Source organism: Scardinius erythrophthalmus (genome assembly GCF_964197995.2).
Source record: "Scardinius erythrophthalmus genome assembly, chromosome: 1".
NCBI lineage: Eukaryota > Metazoa > Chordata > Actinopteri > Cypriniformes > Leuciscidae > Scardinius > Scardinius erythrophthalmus.
In genome coordinates this window covers 49,344,470-49,365,213 of record NC_138221.1, presented here as the reverse complement: position 1 = coordinate 49,365,213, position 20,744 = coordinate 49,344,470, and the positions used below count along the sequence as shown (strand labels likewise).

The 20,744-nt window shown below is 38.8% G+C and overlaps 1 protein-coding gene across 1 annotated transcript in view; it reads right to left on the bottom strand.

Annotated features, from left to right (window-relative positions):
- Positions 1-20,744, bottom strand: part of xylt1 (xylosyltransferase I) — a 64,700-nt gene that overhangs the window by 10,601 nt on the left and 33,355 nt on the right. Inside the window, exons 3-9 of the mRNA XM_081385245.1 lie at positions 16,835-17,007; positions 13,809-14,011; positions 7,293-7,373; positions 6,958-7,174; positions 5,926-6,102; positions 3,357-3,622; positions 584-779 (exon numbers count right to left, since the gene is read on the bottom strand). Of these exons, the coding sequence (XP_081241371.1) occupies positions 584-779; positions 3,357-3,622; positions 5,926-6,102; positions 6,958-7,174; positions 7,293-7,373; positions 13,809-14,011; positions 16,835-17,007 (1,313 nt within the window). The remainder of the gene's footprint in view (positions 1-583; positions 780-3,356; positions 3,623-5,925; positions 6,103-6,957; positions 7,175-7,292; positions 7,374-13,808; positions 14,012-16,834; positions 17,008-20,744) is intronic.

Sequence of the window (20,744 nt, the reverse complement as noted above, 5' to 3'; positions counted from 1 at the left end):
ATATCAGCTAGTAATAGATCTTCATATCCTGTTTTAAGTCATCTATATGCATCTAACTCTAGTGTCTGGGGCTGAACATGTACCCTTGGCTTCCAACAGATAAACTGAGGGCAGTTCAGCGTGAAGTCATTATTTTATCCCCATACTCGTGGCAGACAAATCACTGATTACGCCAAAGGGCAAGATGACAGGTATGGCGCTGCCTGACAGCTAAATCAATGAAAAACGTCTGAATTATTGGTTGTTTAACGGAGTATGTCAAGCGCAATGTGCAGCAGTGTAAGATTGCCAATAATATTCGGAGGTCAATATTCTTAGCAATGCATACATTCTGAGGGTAGTGTGGGGGTTCTGCACCTATAGACTGCCAGGACATTTTTACTGCAGTGAGCCAGAACGAAATAAGCATTGTCTTAAAACTTTTATTCATGAACAACAGCATGACGACAGTTAGTTCATAAATAAAAATGACCAACAGAGGACACATAAACGTGCTACCCAACAGCCGTTAGCTATTATAGTATACAAAAATGCTTCATCTCCAGTGTGTGTGTGTATTGTGTAAGGCTGTGAGTTTACTAACCTCTGCAAACTGCAGTCGGTTGAAGGTATTGGGTGGATTGGTGAACTTGAAGAACTGTTTGGGCATGAGCCAGGTCTCCAGGGTTTCCAGTTTGCTTGTTGCCAGGTTGGTGGCGTGATGCCTGACCAGGTATCCCTGGAACTCATCAGACAGGAAGTAGATGTGGACAGACACAGGATGTCCCATGGCATAATACCTACAGGCAGAAAAGATGTCATTATGAAATAATAATAATAATAATTCGCAATCCTTACATGTAGGGTTCAAAATGGACTTTTTGCCACACCTGCCAAGGCATCTTCATTGGGGATTTTTTCAATAATATTTATTACTGATCATGATATTTTGACTATTTTACATAATAATTATTTGAAAATATATATTTTTGTCCCTAATGTATTTGTTTTGGTGGCTTAACATGAAGAATGTTCCACATTATATATTCCCACATAAATTAATGTACCATAAAAAAATATTTTTGACAGCAAGAATGCATTAAATTGATCAAAAGTAACAGCAAAGAGATTTATAATGTTAGCTGAGAAGGAACTAGCCACTCCAAACCAACAGAAAGCAAATTCTAGCCATATGCTGATGTTTTTTTAATGAAAGAAATTATTTTATTCAGCAAGGACACAATACGCTGATCAAAAGTGACAGTAAAGACTTTTACAATGTTACAAAAGATTTCTATTTCAAATAAATGCCGTTCTTTTTGCAATACAGGACTTTATTAAGACCAATAATTTGACTAGTAATTGTCTTTGATTTAAATTCAAGTTTCTTAGGGCTTCGTTAACACCTAAAGCCTTTTAAAACCCTGAGAAAACTTCTGAGCAACAGAACCAATAATGTTGTATTCTGAGCAAAGTTTATTTGGGTTGTAGAGAGGCGAGTGAAGTGCTGGGCTGAGAGACACTGAGACAGACAGACAGAAGGAGGAGCAGCAGGAGCTGATAGAGACGCAGGCGTTCACGCGGAGCGGATGGCTGCTCTCGCAGTGATCTCCACCCTGAGCTCCGTCGCCGTGCTCTCATCAGTATTCCAGCACAGGCTGGAGGTGCTCCATCCCAGCATCGCTTGCCTGACAAGCAGAACAGCAAATATTTACACCGGTGCGGCTGCCCTCCCCCTCCTCCTCCGTCCGCTGTCACCGCAGGAGGTGGGCAGCACGCAGGGACTAACAGAGCAGCTATTCAAGCGGCCCACCTCAGCCTCTCAACGCTGATGTCACAGAGGGCTGCAAAAAAACAGAGCTCTCCCTCACTCACGGATCCTAAACGCCACCACCCCAACCCCCACGACCAGCAACAACCTCCTCCTTGTGCCTGATGAGTCCCTCTGCAGGGTCCAAATACTGTGGCTCTCTTGTCAGAATGCACCAGCAGCGACGCCAGGCATTACTGCACTGATAAACACATAAACACAGCAGCCAGGCTGACAAACACGGCCCCTTATCCTCTCTCGACTCTCTCTCTTCTCTATCTCAGTAATGACAGATGTTTGGACAGCTGAGGAACTTCAGATCTGCTGCAAGTGAGATCAAACATTCTGCGCTTCCCTCGGCAGACAGCACAAATGAGTGTGCACTTATTCAGCTTTCAGAATATCCAAAATGCCAATATACATTCGGTTTCAAACAAAACATAATTACAATGAAAAACGTACACCAACAAAAACACAGACACACAAATGTTCAGAACAATTCACTTGAAAATGATGTCATCATTAGCAACATATACCATGTTATTATATATAACCAAGTTATAAGTCTAAGTTATTTAGAGCAGATTGGTGGGACGCCACCTAGAAAGGTTAATCTACGGTCGCAGTCACAAAAGGGGAAAGAAATCATTACTCGATTTAAACCAAAAATCTAAGCTAATGTCTGAAATATTTCACAATCCATAAACTGTGGAATTATGAATGGAAATTTTAGTGGCTTTTAATGCAGTAAAACAGTAATAAATAAAATCAATGAAGATCAACTAATGCATTTTCTGTTCAAATAAAATGAACACTAAATTCATAGTCAAAATGTATCAAAACAGTTCATTTATTGAAAATTAAATATATTTATTTAAATATAAATCAAATGTAGGCTGTGCACATGGTATTTGGAATCCTCCACTGGTATTTTGCAGTATTAATATTATCGATATAATTTTAAATGACTACAATTTAAAAAAATCTTGAATTGACTCTTTTTTTTTTTTTAGGCTGTGCATCTAATGAAACTCTAATTTTGGTGTAAATTTGGTGCTGTCAGGCCAGCCAAATGAGCCTCTTGAAATCTTTGAAAACCATGAATAAACTACTGAAGGTAAAATAAATTACAACCCAAACCACATTAAAAACAGGTTCACTTGAAATGAGGATAAACGGTTTATGTCGACTATAATTTGTGCAATGAATTATTGGTTGCCAGGCACAAAATCATCAACATTCATTATTGTTTGATAACCAATTTTGGATGTGTTTGGTCAACTCATGATTTCCAAAGTAAAATGTGGGTTCAGAAGCAAACCCACTGATTTACGAAAACGTGCTGCTCGTTGCCATACAACAAAAGTCAATGGCATCCCGAAATTTTCAAGCTTAAAAAAAAAAAAAAGGTTAAAACAACTTTAATGTGGTTAAATCTTCTAAAAACAGTACATTCAGATTATAGCTCTGTTGTTATTTTTTACAGAGAATCCAGACAATTTAGTTAACTAATTTTGTGCTACAGTTAAAAAACAAACAAACAAAAAACAATGTACTGAGTACTGACCTGCAGCTGTTGTCATTGGTGTCGCCCTGTAACGAGTTGCCAGTTCGTGCCAGACCCAATCGGGCGAAAGCGTGATAGTAAGTGAGATGTGCGTCGGACAGGCTGTGAATACCATCCTCTTCATCAAAAACATTCTCCCAGTAGGCCTTGAGACCCGGCATGCCTTGCGGCACACTTCCGAACAGGAAGACATCCAGCTGGTTTACTATCTCTTGATTTACACTGGCTTCAAACTTCCTTGCAAAGAATGTGGGCCTGGTGGTTTGCTGATGGAGACAAAGACAGAGAGAGAAAGAGAGCGTGAGTGAGAAGACAAAGAGACGCTGATAGACAAGACAGCCTGCTGAGACTTTAGAAACAGGAAGAGAAAGAGAGTTAGTGATGGAGCGAAGAGACTGAAAAATGAAAAGTGTGGCACACCATTCAGTATGATGTGCTAGAAGGGGGAAAAAGCTAAAAGAATCAGAGACAAATTCTCCAGAGATAATTGACACCAAAAATAAAAATCAAAGTGGCATGTGTCTGGTATGAGACGGTGGTGTTGCTTATTATTCATCTCCAACTTGGCTCCCCGCAGACTAACATGTGTAACTTAGACAGATAAGAAGAGGGACAACATCTGAGAAGAACCAAAGAGATCAAAAATCTTCATGCTTGAAATAGCTTTCAGGTGACAGCAGACCCCTGTCAGACATCTTTCAAGAGACCAACCTACCTGTAGAAGATGGAAAAATCAAAACACAAACCTCGAAAGGAATGAAAATTCCCCAAAATGTAAGATTCTGTCATCATTTACTCATTTCCATGTTGTTTCAAACCTGTATGACTTTCTTTAATCCATGCAAAACTAAAGGAAAAATTCACAAGTATCGGATCAGTATGAGTCGCGAACTAATCATTCAGACTGGTAATTGTATACCAACTGATTTATTGGAAAGAGCCGATTCAAAAGAATGATGCATAAACAATTCATTCATCGCAACTTTTTTTTTTAAATTGCATTGTAGTGATCGTTACTTCTGTGTTCCACAAAAGAAAGACTTTTTTTGATGAATTTTCATTTTGGGGTGAACTATCCCGTTAAATAGTATTCAGTAATTTTGTTCTTTTTAAACAGTTAAAGAAGGCAAAAATGTGAGGAAATTTAATAAAAGTGATTTGAAGAGGCAAGTTTGGGAAGCTCTTTCATATGGTTTGGGCCTTTTGAGGGTGAGGGGTGAGAAATTGCTTGGATAAAAAACTGAACTGTCATGACACATTTCAAGCCTCCCTTCTTCTCCCATTGTCCTTTTTCTTCAGAGCTGTCTGTGAGAAAGGGGGTATTGTCACAGGATAATTACTCAACACTCACTATGGGTATGCCTTCAGTAATAATGACCCGCTAAACGCTCACAGGCCCTTCCCCCAGCACAGGCCTGAATGAGTTAACCGCACACTCTGTGAAAGACTCCATTATATAGAGGAGTTGTGGCTGCAAACATTTAGCAACGCTCGAAATACTGCGCTGATGGTGCTGGGTTTTCAGCCCTCATTCACAACAGGAAACACTATTTATAAATAAAACCAAAATAATGTTCAAATAAAATGGTACTTAAATTAGAACATATGAACATCAAGATTCACCATTATGGATGTTGACTTTCCCAAAAAAAATGTGGCTTCTTCAGCTGGGCTGTTTTGAAAAAAAAAAAAAAAAAAAAGTGCGCAAAAGTGGCAAAAGCTGCCTGGTGAGGCACATGGTGATGATGTCATGGTTTGGCACACGAGTGCACAGTAGGGAGTTTATGAGGAAACGGCCTGCCGAATAGACCGCTGCATCGTTTAATGTGAAACCATAACATGCAAGAGAGAGAAAACTAAAAAGGGGAGAAAATGCACAGTTGCAATTCTATTGCAGCAGAATGGAAAAAATAAAGCACAGCCAGCTATGTGAAAATCACCAGGCTGGGAATGACATGTTTAAAACTCATTTCAACTGGGCCTGTAGCTCCAGTTACAGTAGGGAGAGCGAGTCACCAAGGTCGGGCATGACTATGTTAGGATTGACTCTGTACTGGAGGCTAATGAGAGACTTCCAGACCAAAGGTAGGGGGGAGAGAAGGGAATTGGCTGCTGCGGTCAAGCTCCACGGCCTCATTCCACATACTAGACTCACTACCAGAATCCTTTTGATGAGAGACCGCCTTGCAATTGATCCCTCCTCGTCCTTTTCTGCCGGGCAGAGTTAATTACAGATCCCCTGTGTAGGCACGAGTTAGCAAGGCTTTCCTTTAGTTGAGTCTCATTGGATTTCTAATCACAATTGAAATCGCTCCTGACTGGAGAGCTTGTCTCACACTATTAGGTGTTTGTTTAAGGTAAATTAAAGGCCTATTGTGCTTATTCAGACTAAATAGGACGCGGCGTAGGTCTCCTTCAGGCGTGAGGTCAGCGCTGTCACTGAAAAGGCTTTAAAAGAGTTTAACTAATGATCAGGTTCATTGAACTGTTCCTGTTAGCGCCAGCTGCACTGATACAGTTGGACAACGAGAGGACTGAGAGTATCGTGGGAAGGATACAAGGTGCTCACCTGGAAACGGGGCAGGTCGGAGGGCTTGAAGTCGTTCGGCGAGCAGCCGCACCAGTCAACGATGTGCTTGTATTGACACTTGCAGCCCAGCTTTCGATTCCAGTTAGTGATGCGAAGGTTGTTGTCCACCATGCTCTCGCAGTGCGGACTGTTCTCCAGGACTGTGTGGAAGAACGACTGCGAAGACAGAATGGGAATAGGGGAGGAGGATGATAAATAGGAAGGGATGGTAAGAGGTGAAGAGAAAGAGAAGAAAACAGATGACTAAGAGGTTGAAACAGAATAATGACATCTGATAAAATGAAGATGGATGTCTAACAGAATAGCCCTGTCAGGAGGTCTAGTGTGTTAAATGTCTACATCAGTAAAAAAGGGCCAATTGCCTTCTCAAGCCACAATATCCAATATCTCAGTGGTGAATAACTAGACCTAGACAGAGTGAAGAATCCAATTTCACCATGGCACAGCAAAAAGCCCTTCATTAAAACTAACACACTGACAGTCATTTTAAATGAGCAAATACACAATGCAAATGAGCAAATAAAACTATGCAAATTCATTCTCGCTTTATGGAAATTTACACAGTTTATCATCGTAAACTTCAACTTTGGCGAATAAGTGAGAAAAATTAATGGAATGCCAATCTAGTGAATTAATGTAGAAGAATCTTTGTAATATTGTGCAATGCAAAAGTCATTTTCTTGATCATTATTAGTCTATTTTTTTATTAAAAATATCTAAACAGCCTTAAAACAAATACATTTAATTTACAATAAAGATAAGACTTGTTTTCAGAGAATATATAGTATTATATCATGAATATATAGCAATATTAAACCTAACCCATACATTTATTTCGATTTATGTTTAAAACAAGAAACAACAAGAATAAACAATCCAATATATATTATCGTTATTCAAGTAAATTGACGCTGTTTTAAGAAAGTTTTTTTTTTTTTTTTTTTTTTTTTTTGGAAAAACAATAGTTTTTACTTCTTTAACATGATTTTGGAGCGTAATTTGGTATCTCACCTCCGCAGGTAGTAGCGTGTATGCGTAGAAACGCTTCATGTTGGTCACGAGGTCGTCTTGAGAGTTGATGACGTACTCCACGAACATTCGGTTGAGCAGAAACCAGTCAGAGCCTCCATCCACGGATATGCCTTCTGGAATTTTCCTGTCTCCAAGCCGCCACATATGGGTGTCACACTCGAAGAAAAGCCGGTCCAAACCTTGTTTTCTGATGAATCTGTTGGCGATGATTATCAACAATGCAAATTAAATATTTATTTTTATCGGTTATAAAGGGCACCCTTCTGAGCCTCGGGCACCGTAAGCCATCAGCAGTATCACACATCAGCACTCACCGAGCGTTATCTCTCCCGTGAGACTTGATGAAATTCATATCTCTGTATTTAGACAGGAAGGCCACCAGCTGATCGTTGGTCCTGAGGAGAGATCGAAATAGTGTTGGAAGGGAAAACCGAAAACTAGTGAAAGAGAGAAAAAGTAACAGAGAGTCTGCTAATCAGGCTAATGAGCCACAGTGTAAATGAGCGTGGAGCATGAGGGATTCTGGGCGAGTCCAAGCTCACATACAGAGCCAGTTTCAGCCCCAAATGCCAGCTGCCCCGTTTCACTGCCTGTCACAATGCATTGCCTGAACGTTTGTAGTCATTTTTCCCCATACACACCGCTCTCTCTTGTTTGTTTTTTCACTGCAGGCTTCTGGTAGAGGGGAAATGACTTCACACTGAAGATAAAAAGAATAATGAAAACTTTATTTATTGCTACAATACTAGGGACAGTGGTATATGTAAAATGCCTTGCTCGAAGGAACAGCGGCTCTTGGCTCTCATTTTTGGGGATCAAACCAGCAACTTTTTGGTTACTATCCTCGGCTGTGAACAAGAATCAACAATCCTATATCAGCATGCAAATATGAAAATGTTAAAGGTGCCAAACCATTACATCTTGTTTTAAAATTCTTATAAATCTTATGATTCATTTCTTAAAAAGCTTAGAAATACTAAAAACAGACAGCAGACCTCAGGTTGAAATGATCGAAAAGTTACTTTAAGTGGATGGATCTGAATTAATTGCGAAAATAGGTGAAGAGCATTGTTCAAAAAAAGGTAACAAACATTTCTTCACAACCAAACAGTAATAAATAGCTGAGGTGAATTTGTTGATGTCTGCAAGTGAATTTTAGCTCAGTAAACACTCTGCCATTCTATCATCACTTGCATGATGTCGTCAACATGCCTACAGCTGCACACGTCAATCATATACGACTTTATCTCACAAGTTTCATTTCAATAGCTTAAGGCGATATATCATCCACCGTTCGTTTATAGGACCACATTAAATGTTTATCTGGTAAAAAGATGAACATGCACAAATGCACCCTGACCTGCATTGTCTTTCCTGTTGCTTGACTGTTTGAAAAAGGGTGGCATTTGAAACGAAACCTTGCTCCAGTGTTTATTGCATTTACAGCTGACAGTCACTCAGGTTATTAGAGTGCTGTATTCTGTAACCGATTTGAAATCTGACTGCAGTACCTTCAAAACGGTGCAATAATAATGAGCATCAGTTCAAGTGGGAGAGAGCAGGAGAAAGAGAGAGACGGAGAGGATGTTTACGCTTTATTTTTGAGGTCTCTTCACGGTATGCAAATTTTCTGTAGGCATGGAATACTCCGATGACCTTCTACAACTGTGCAGTATGCAACCAGATCAGACCATGAGGAGCCCAACTAAATCTTAATAGCGATGAATGAACTGAAATATCTTTTTTGAATCCTTTTTCAAATCAGACTACCAAAAATAAGGATATTTTTGCACAAAGCAGATGCCATGTGGCACCAATGTAGCTTAGAACAATTTGAATTTGCATGCTGCATATGCATAATAATATAATATGACCAATCACATAAGATAAGAATCACATAAGAATCGCATGGATGCCCATTTTCCACAAGTTAGTATGATTCTTTAGGGTCTTTGTGTAAAGTTTGTAACATACTTTGGTTAAAATTCCTCAATGGTAAAACAACACCCTTTTTACCTGGTCAAAAACAGCTCTGTTTACAGCGACCCGTTTTGGTGCATGTCTCTTTAAATGATAATGAGCAACTGCTCACCCCACCCCTCTCTTCCATGGAGACACGTAAGTGCTACTACGTGGGACTAAATATGCTAATACGGGACAGTCCGTCAGTGGTCGTGGGCGGAGCATGAGCAATATGACATCATATTAAAACACCATATATAAGTGAATTTTGCATCCGATGACCCCTTTAACATTTGTATTTACATGTTCAGTTGTGGCCAAATGGTTAAAGAGTTCATTCTCAGCACCGGCTTGAAATGTAGGATGAGGGGGTGAATGAACAGCGCTCTCTTCCACTCATTCCCACAACTGAGGTGCCCTTGAGCAAGGCATCTAACCCCCAATCGCTCTCCGGGCGCCACAGCATAAAATGGCTGCCCACTGCTCCGGGTGTGTGTGTGTTCACTACTCACTTGCTGTGAGTGTGCACTTGGATGGGTGAAACGCAGAGCATAAATTCCGAGTATGGGACACCATACTTTGCTACACATCATTTCACTTCATTCATTTTCAACAACTGAATTCTGAATTAAACATGCAACATAATGAGTTCATGTGGCAACAATGTTGCACTGTACAGTTTGATAGTTTATTGCATAAAGTATACTATTTTTTGATATAGTAGCCTGTACACAGTATATATGGTGCAGTATGGAGTAAGCAGTAGTATTCCATTCTGAACATTGTCAGAGACATGCAGGCTGGGACTGAAGGCTATATTCAAAAAAGCATACTAGGGCTGGGAAGTATATTGAATTTGTACCATATATCGATATATTTTTATAAATGATATAGAATGAGGCAATACCGTTTATATGGATATACAGTAGTTTGATATTACGGCGCATTTGAAAAATAGAGGACACTGAGTGAGCTGCTGCAGAGAAAGTGCATAAAAACAATTAGTCCTAAACATGAGACATGCTTTATATTTAGAGCTTCAAAATAACAGATATGGTTAACGCGGCTTACCCTGTCAGGTGCTCTGACAGATACTTGTTCTGTTTAATGCGTTTGAGATGTGTTTTCCACAGTGCAGAACTTCCATTTCACAGGTATATTCTCCATTTGTAATTGTTAGAAAGACAAGCAAAAATGTTAATTTTGCTGTCAGTGAGTCTCTGCTAAACTTCACAGACTTCAGTGAACAAGCCCCGCTGTGCACATGCGCGCCAAACAGACAGAGCGCAATAGAATATGAGTGCAAGAATTCTGACTAAAATTTACATTTTGCTAAAATATTTGTTGTTGGACATTAAATGTGAAGTCTATTTTTATGACAGCAGTACCTGTAAAGTGACTATAATGTAGACCTAATATAATTAGTCTATGCTTTTGTTTTTATTTATTTTCATTTTTTAGCTAATTTAACTTCTGCTTTAAAAAGCTTTATTTTTGTTTTTAGACTGTAATGTTATTGTTACAATGCTAGAATGTAATGTGATAAACATTGTTTGTATTGGGCAAGATGTGAAATATTTTTTTTTTAAATAAATACTTAATTTTCATCTAAATAGAAAAAGTAGAATATATATATATATATATATATATATATATATATATATATATATATATATATATATATATATGTACACACCGAGACATGATTTTTTGGCCATATCACCCAGCCCTATAGCATACTATCATACTAATCTTACTATTGCTGCAGTATATATGCATGGGATACCACAATGTGATGCTCAGCATTTCATTTCTAGTGTGATGAATGAACCAGAGGTAATATCAATATCAATATTTTTAGTTTAGCTTTTTCTTGTCTAATTATTTAATTGAACTGAAAAATGTTAATCATTTTTAAATAAAACTGGATAAAAAAAGAAGAATCCTACACTTTGAAGCATTTATAATGGAATAATACCAAATGTTTAACTTTTTATTTAAATCCAGTATATATTGTATAGTATTTAGTAAGCTAGTTATCCATTCCGAACAGTCTGCAGAGCTGCTCCGTTCCAGAAGAGGGCATCATGGAGCCCATGTCACTACATGGGAAGAGGAGAACAACACAATCCAGACTCATTGTTTTCTCCTTTTCTCTCTTCATGAAAAGGCTATAAATACAGCTGCGCTGACTTAAAAACAGGGCCGGAGGAAAAGAGCAAGATGGTGCGGATAAATGGAAGAAAAGAGCCCAGCGCTCCCAACAAAGGCTCGGTGTAACAGAGCCCGCCGCCTCTGGCGTCCAGCCTCGCCTATAGAGGAGAAAGCTTTTTGTCAGCCCCTTTCACAGGCATCCATGCAGAAGGATGGACATCAGGAGGGAATTAGAGGGGAAAATAAGTTGCTAAGTCACCAGACACAGGTACCACATGTCCCTCGGCACAGCAGTCACGACATGTGGACAAAACGTTCTGCGAAAGGGCTGTGCACAGGTCTTTAGGAAGGCCAGCACTGAAGATGTCCCCCCAGGACCTCTAACACGCGTTGTCATACGCAATTAGTCGGTAATGGGAGCAGCCGCTATGAAGCCGAGCGAAGTCTGCAGTGTCAGCAAACACACTGTGGCTCTAGACTGGAAGTCAAGCGTGTATTCGAACATTGTCTGTGGCTTTGTCTCTGTCTCTCACCTTACTTCCTGTCTCACACTCGCTTTCTCTGTTAAAGCCATTGTGGCAAGAATGAGAAAAAAAAAACATTGAATGTCTGGATGATAACCCTTCACGTCTCTATGGCCAAACTGAGATGAAGTCTAATGGACTCCAAACAGGCTTCGTCCTCTTGATCTGTCAGTCTGTGCTCAGTCCTGTCCACTCAGAGGTGATCTTTAACCAACAGCAATAGGATGAAACAGTTGGGTACCAGAAGTAAAAATCCAATTCATTATAAACCTTTAAAGACAGACCTACTGTAAGCTTCGAGGTTGTTAATCGATGGTATTGCATGATTTCAACTTCTTTTTCAAATAATCGTGTTCAACAGCAGAATTCCTGGTGAAAACCTACAGAGTAATCTTCACCAATCATAGAATCGCGACATGTAAATCACACCCGTACATTTAGTGCCCGTCTTCTCCCATAAAACGCTGCAAGTGATGTAGAGTCAGTTTCCCTATGCTCTTAAACTACCTAAATATTTGTATGCATAATATTCATATTTTGCAATAAACAAAATATAGTTTGATATAAATATCTAAACATCCTTAAAATAAGATCAATGAAGCCAACTTGGGAGGAAAAATTGCGTAAGAAAATAGGACTTGTTTTCAAATAATTAAAAAAAGTTAAGCAGAAATCTAAGAATTCAGCAGGAATGCTAAAATTCTGTTCATCTTTTCTAATATACTAAAAAGTAAAACACTAAAAACTCAAATCAATCAATGTAATCTCCAAAAACTAAATTTTTTTAGTAATTATTTTAGGTATCATAAAATTATAATGTCTAATAATGTAAATAAAAAAAAGGCATGATGTTTTCTAACTATAGTTTTATATTTACCATCATTTTTATTTCTATTATGTAATTTGCCAGGCTTGATGGGATTGCAGTTCCTTCTCTCATTAAAGCAGTTAAGTACAAAGTCTTGTACCTTTGCCATTTTGTTCGATTTTCAAATGCTTTCTTGCTTCAAATTAAAGTTTTGTAATGTTGTATATATATACATTGTATATATATATTGCGACTCTTCTTAGTGCACTTCTTATCTTTTGTTGAAGTTATTTTCCTCACAGCTTCCTCTCTGCTGACCCCTGTTTCTGTTATGTTATTGGACTGAGAAATAACTCTCCATCACCACAACCGGAGGAGCCGGATCGGACTCCTTAATGGACCGATTTGTCCTCATGTTTTAGAGAAATGGTGTTTCTGCACAGTATAATACAAATGATAGCAACTACATCACTGAACTACACACACACACACACACACTGACAGGCTACTTATAGCATGCACCTGATCCCGACTCAGCGTTGGAGATGAAAAGAATCATTTTATTTTTCTTTGATGTTCCGCTTTTTAAAGGGGCTTTGGCTCACAGCTAACTTCCCTCTCCGGTCTGGAGGTGTGGCATGCGACGGAGTGATAGAGAGGCAGGATTAACCTTGAACGGCTATGCGGGACAGGCCAGAATTCATCACACGGCCGTATCGATCTCTAACACCCTGATTTCTGAGGGCTGCAGAAAATGACATGGCTGTAGTATTGATTGTAGCCGGGGGAGTAGCTGGGTTACTCAACCTCTCATCTTGCTCTCATTATGGACTGAAGAGTTATGCACACTAATGTCATTTATCATGGTGATAATTCAAATCTTCAGACACAGTTCGGCTTACAGACAGAAATGCCACATTGAGTTACAGGTAATGTGATGAGATCCTGAAATACTGGAGTCTTTTATTTTACTCTTCCTGAAATATTTGGGGTAGACTTAAAGTCCCTTGGTTTGCTTTGGTGTTGTGGCTCCGTCATTAAATTGAGCTAATTCTGAATAAAAAAGTACAATCTCCAAAATACGCTGCAATGTAATCCCTGAACAGTTCTATGAACCATCAAGCTTGTTGACACCAGATCAAACAGCTAATGGTGATCTCAATTACCCATAATCCCCTGCTAAACTAAATTGTGACATTGCTTGGAACTAATCTCCCAACAGCCCACAGCTAGACGCTAGTCAGGTGTTAATTCAATTGTTCTGTGGCAACCAATAAACTCGAATCGTTCCTGAGAGAAAACAATGACAAACCAAGCAAAGCAAGTGATATCAACAGAATAATCAGTAAAAAGTAGAGTAATGAGAGAGAATGATTACTCACCTGATTGGGTAATCAGCAGCGCTCAGGTTGATGAAGAAATCCCAGGACCAATCTCGCATGGCCAGCAGGTCCTTCATGCTCTTCAGATACATGGTGAGCAGGCTGGCACCGCCCCATATCGTAGACATGCGCCACGATGTGACCCGGACGTTGGGATACTGGTGAGCCAGAGCCACCATCTGCCTGTGCAGGTAGTTAGATCGCTGCAGGGTGAAAAAAGACAGGCTCTGGGTAATTTGGAGCCTGAGAACTTTATCTGGGATCAGTCAGTCAAACGTGACCAGAGTTATCATGAGATAAACAAAGTCTGACCTTGTGGGGAAAAACTGATTAAATAAAGTGAATGAAGGCTTTTCAAACAGTCAGGTGGCACAGAGTTTCATGTACCTTGTGTACACCTACACATTTTCTTAATATATTTGTCCTGTTCATGTTAAAGGGGACCTATTATGCCCCTCTTAACAAGAATTAAAATAAGTGTCTGATGTCTGAGTGTGTATGTGATGTTTTAGCTCAAAATAATAAATACATTTTTTACAGCATGTTTAAATTGTCACTTTTATGGGGCTCAGAAAAACGCACAGTTTTAATGTGTGCCCTTTAAATGCAAATGAGCTGCTGCTGCACGGCACAGGGGGCGGAGCCTCACGAGCTCGCGCTCAGTGTCAGAACAATATCAACTCATGGAATGATTATATTATCGAAACAGAAACTCTCAGTAACGGTGTTCATTTCGACTCGGAGTCGGACAATAATGCCTACAGAGTCAGAGAATATATGCTGTATGGAGACGGAACAGGTATAGTTTAATTACGGTTATAACGTATTTGCCATTGCTTGTATCCACTATTAACACAAGCCTGCTGTAGCGGGCGGACCCCGTCCGAATGATGGCCAAAAATATATTGATGAGCTTAATAAAGTTTATTGTACATCACGCAAAAGATGAAGCATCAGTTTTACTCCAGAAAATAAAGTAAGAGCAGAGTAAACGCAGTATAAGAAGTGCGCAAGTACATAAACGAATTTCGGTAGAGCTGAGGGAGCATTTTCTTCGAAAACAAAATGAATCCACCTCGTCTTCAGCGGCTGGCTCAGATTTCGGTAGTAAACAGAGAGAGCTATGTGGATTAATACATCCAGCCACACAACACCTTCAACGCTTGGGAGACATTCTCGTCAGTGCAGAATTGGCGGATGTGCACAACTCGCTGTGAACTCGATCAGGGCGGGTCCACGTTAAAACCGCAGTGTCTGTCAACATTCGTGGGCGGGGCCTGTGGCTGTTGTGATGTCACACCAGCCCCATGGCTGAAAACAGGTCGTTGGGAGACACTGTAGGGTGTCTTTTATCACTATAGGGTGGTTGTGTACACACACTGCCAACACACATTTATGTCCAAACACCATGCAAAAGTAAAATTTGCATAATAGGTCCCTCTTTAATATCTAAACATCCTAAAAAAAGATACATTTTCTTGAGAAACAAAAATTGCACAATATATTAGATATTGTTTTCAAAGAATTCAATTGAATTAAATGTACTTTTCTTACCTTATTGACAAAAAGTCAAGCATAAATTAAGAAAAATTATCAGGGATGCACCAATATTAAAATTCTGTCCAATAGCCAAGCTATTATTTTCATTTATGGCCAATAACTGATGCAATACTACTTTGTCTAAGCTTTCCTGTAGTTCAAACAGTAGAGCATTGGCACTTGCAATGCCAAGGTCATGGGTTTGTTTCCCTGGGAAAGCAAGAACTGATAAGAATGTATGAATGTAAAATGTGTGCCCTGCAATGTAAGTTGCTTTGGATAAAAGCATCTGCCAAATGCATAAATGTAAATGTCTAAGTAAATTAAAAATAAAACACTAAAAACTCAAATCAGCCATTTTAAATGCTACAAGTGAATTTAGGCATCACAAGAATATAAATGTACAATATGAAAAATGAATAATCATTTTGAGATTTGCTAAAGATTACACTGAACAGTGTTATTAAATTATTAGTGTTTTTAAATATTACTCTTAAATAAGAGTTAGATGACAGCAAAGGAAACCTAAACAATTAATGTACAATTAAATATCGATGTATCCAATATTGAATAATACATTTTTAAAAATTCTCTAATATATACCCAATATTGTGTATCCCTAAACTTTTAGTGAAGATTATGCTGAAAATAAGTATTTATCTAATCTAACACAATTTTACTTCTCAAGTACACATATCTTGTTTTAAGGATGTTTAGATATTTTACTAGACAACAATCCTAAACAAGTGATTTTTTTGTAGTATAGTACTTGTGGCAAACTTGTGAGTGTGACGCACTGCGTTGGTCTTGAGATATACACATCACAGTCTTTGATTCCCTGTGGTTTCCATGTTACATCACCCCACCTTTAACTCCTCTTTTCCTCTGCTCGTTTTATGGAGCCATAAAGCTTGTCTCCATGATGATGGACTGATTGAAAAGCAGCTCTTTATCCTGCTCTTTCGAAATTACAAGACAGCGTACTCACCCTACGCATTCCTGCCATAAATTCAAGTAGCTTATTAAGTGTATTTTTGTATGTGTAATTAAGGGAGGGAGTTGCAGCATTATGTGTGAGTGTGAACAAACAGCCTTTCATGTTCACACTCTATCACTTGCCAAGCTGAAAGAGTAAATGGTGTGAAAGACACTGAAGTATGGCTCTTTAATAATCCTCCATCACACTTTTGAAACAGCGTACTGAATGAATGGAGTGGTTTGGAGCCCACTGTTTACCCAGCATCCTCCTCTCTTCCTATCCCCCACTATTAATCTCAGAGACGATCAACAATTCACCCTAAAACCAACTAGTTAATTAGGGAGTTTAAATAGTTTATTTATATATTATATATACATTTTATATATATATAAAAATATATATATATTTGTTAACACCTTTACAACTCCACTGAACATGCTGTTCAATCTTTTCAGAATATTCTCACCATTATATAAATATAAAAATTGGATGCGTGTTGAAGACATACCTGGTCCACATGAATGTAGTAGAAGTGAGATGTGTGGTATATGGCCTTGAAGAGACGCTGCACCTGGCGAGAGGCACGTCCATGGACCACCAACATGAAGGCTATCCGCACCGGTACCACAGGCACAGTCTCCATCGAGTCCTCCTCCCATTGCACATTCACATTCACTTTGCCTGCGCAAGCACACACACACACACACACACACACACACACACATTAGCCAAAACGGACTCTAGACTAAATTAGCCGTGTCTAGACATAACGCATATTTAGGCTGTCATTTGTCAGAAATTAATTTAAGGGCAATAATTGCACCCGGTATTTGATTTTCAGGGGCGTTTTCACTTTTATGAGGACATGATGTTTTCTAACTATTCACGAATACTAATAAAAATCTGATTAGTTTGGCAAAAACTGTAATTTATTAATTTTATTGATGTACACTAATGTTCTTTATAGAAATTAATACTTTTATTTGTCAAGGATACATTAAATTCATCAAAAGTGACAGTAAAGATATTCATAATGTTACAAATTTCAAATAATTGCTTTTCTTTTAAATTTGCATACTGTACACACATCACTTGCCCGTGCGTGTCGTGTCATTTCTGTAAATAGAGAAAAGTTGCTCTTTTTTACTTTGACACATGTGTGAGTGACATAGGTTAGTTGTCACAATGAGCAATAAAGGTTGACATGGAGCAGCTAAATCTCGAACCTCTGGGAATCACTAGTTAAAAAAAAAACTGAACAGAGGAGAGTCTGCTGGCAAAAAGAGAACGCAACAGTGCTTGTAATAAAACAAGAATCAACATTGGCTCGGATTTTCAGAAATGGCGAGAACTGAGGGATTGGAAATGTTGTAAAGGCGATGTGCAGACGGCATTTTTATTACTCAACAGGTGAGTTAACTATTAACTGCCATATATAGCCCTCTAACAGAGTTCGTTGTAAAGCATAATCTACTGTGAAGGGTCATTTCACTATGGTTGTCGTAGCGCTTTGCTGGAATTTATTTTCAATGAATTACAGTGTCTATTAATGTTTATAGCTACAGTAATGTCTGCAGCTTAAGATCCTTTCCATCTAAACTGGTTATTTCTCTTAAGCCTAGTAGTTAATGTTTTTATGAGCAGTAGGATAACCATATTCATCCACGCAGAGCCAAAGCACACCCAAAACAATGTTCTTCTGCAGAATGCATGCAGTTTTGTTTTTTAACTGCAAGAGTGCCAAAGTGTTACATAGTGAACCTTTAAAAAAAATCTTACCGACCCAAATGTTCGGATGGTAGTGTACATTTTTCTTTGAACAATCATGGCTGTCATAAACAGTAGTTTTCATTGGTTTTTGTCAACATTGTCATTTGATTTCAATGTGATCACAAATTTTAGAGGTTAAAGGGAGCAAAAATAAAGCTAAAAAAACATTTTAGCTGACAACTCATTCTGGAAGTCACCATCTTTGATATTTACTTTCACCAATATGGTTACAGTTATTATTCATGAATATTGTGGGAATAGAAAAGGGGCTTTGTTTAATATAAGAACAGGACAATTCAGGAGACAATCCTGTTAGTATACAGATGTCACTCTCAAAAACTGACTGTGTGATGCAGTCAATGAGAGTTTCACCTCAATGGTCCCAGATGAAACAGATGAGCCTCTGTAACACTTAAACCGAATTGAGGGCACCTCAATCCATCCGAGAACACTGCTATAGCGCCGGACTCCAGAACCGCAGCAATCCACCACATGATCACCTATTGGCCTATAAGTGTTTCACTGATACAATCTCCACAATAGCAGATATAAGACACCATCCCCGCCTTCCTTCAGACATATATTCAGTGCTCACAAATAGCTTGGCACAGACCACAAGGGCTGAGCCTCGGTCATTTGTGGCTTTCTAAAAATGCACACAGAATAAATACATGGCGGACTTCTCTCTCCATGTCATGGTATAGCCTGCCACTTCTAAAGAAGGGCAAGCTGAATTACTCATTACCACGAGGTTAATTTTAAAAGCTCATATGAAATTACACTGAAGGCACTATGTTTTGGCATAAGGCCATGCTGACAGAAGACATCGGCCATGAGGGGGTAATGACTATAATCTGAGATCTGAGCCTGTCGTTACTGTCCCAAACGGCACCGGGCTCCCAGACCCTGTGAGGGAGCAGGAGAAGGCACCGCTCCTGGCCCTCAGGGAGGACCTGGCTGACCCTGGATGGGTGGAGGCTGGGAAAGGCATGAATGTCCTTTATTAAAGGCAATTACACCATCTTAACTCCTCAGTGTCCTCTGTCTTTATGGGGTGTGGACTGGCCTGTTCATTATCTGTCCCTGTGCTTAATTTCGTTTCCTACTTGTTCTCAGAGAAACACTGGCCCTTCTATCAGAGTATGTGAACGTCTAGGAATAGAAGTGGAGTTGTGTGATTTCGCCTGAAGCGGTGAGCATTTTTAAAAGTCGGAGCATCTGTGTTGCTTCTCGCTCCAAGATCTTTCCGATACCGCTCCATCACGAGCACGACACAATAACGGCCCAGAATGCAAGAATTTGTTGCAAGTTAAAAACAGTGTTAATAGATTTAACAGAGCCAAACACTTACCAATACCAAAAGTTTGGGTTTGGTCAGAGTTTTTACTTTTTTGAAAGAAGTCTCTCAAGCTTGCATTTATTTGATCAAAATACAGTAAAAACAGCAGGCTAATATTGTAAAATTACTACAATTTAAAATAAATGTTTTCTAATTTACTATATTGAAAATTTGTATTTTATTTGTGTTCAGTGTCATGATCCTTCATAAATAATTCTAATATGCTGATTTGCTGCTCAAGAAACATTTCTTATAATTTAATTTAAAAACAGTGCTGCCTAATGTATTTGTGGAAACAGTGAACCTTTTTTTACAGAATTCTTTGATTAATAGAAATTTTAAAAGAACAGCATTAACAAATAGAAATCTTTTGTAATGTTATAAATGTCTTTAATGTAATTTGATCAGTCCAATGCATCCTTGCTGAATAAATGTATTCATTTAAATAAAAAAATGTTTTACTGACCCTAAACTTTTGAACAGTAGTGCTTTTTTTAGAAGATTTTTTTTTTTTTGCATAAGCTAAGGATATAAATCTCAGAGTACAGTGGAGCAGAACAAATATACAGTACAAAGAGTATAAAGAGTAGATGGGACCCTAAAGAAAAAATAATAGAATGGATGTGCTACTTAAGTTTTGTACAATCATATAGTTTTCTACAGAGACTAATTTCATAATACCACTGTCAGATTTTAGAAAAGTAATCTTCACAAAGAGCTTTGGAAATTTCTATATTTCTCCATTCAAGTAAAAAGCAGCCAAAAAGGGCCACTGAGTTTAGAAACTTTGGTAGTATTCTCAGTTCAGTAAATCTATTCTTCAGATTTCTCTCAACAGTTAACAAGAGAAAATGTTAAAAATGCACAGATTCCTTGTGGGCCCTCATGACCGACAGCCTGGACCACATTTGAAACTCATTCATCTGACGATATCTATTAAAAACCTGCCGTTAGTTTCAAACTTAAGTTGCTTCTGTGCTAATTGCCAACAACTGAGGCAAACCACTCACTTGTTCGCTCACTCATTCGTCTTTTACCGCATAATGCAATTACTGTTTATAAATACATTAAAACACCATCCGTGTGGCTTGGTCGGTCTACTGTACTTGCTGGAAATAGAAACGCTCCTGCCCTGCCACACCCCCTAAAAACCTCCGCATGTCCCAGACTCTCATGTCTCTGTGGTGATGTCCCTGTCATATCTGTCAAAACCCATTCTGGCTTCCGGAAGTTTCTTTAGGCAGAGGCTCTGAGCCCTGAGAAGATCTGTCACTGTTCTATTTGAACGCATCCATAGCCCTGATTTGTG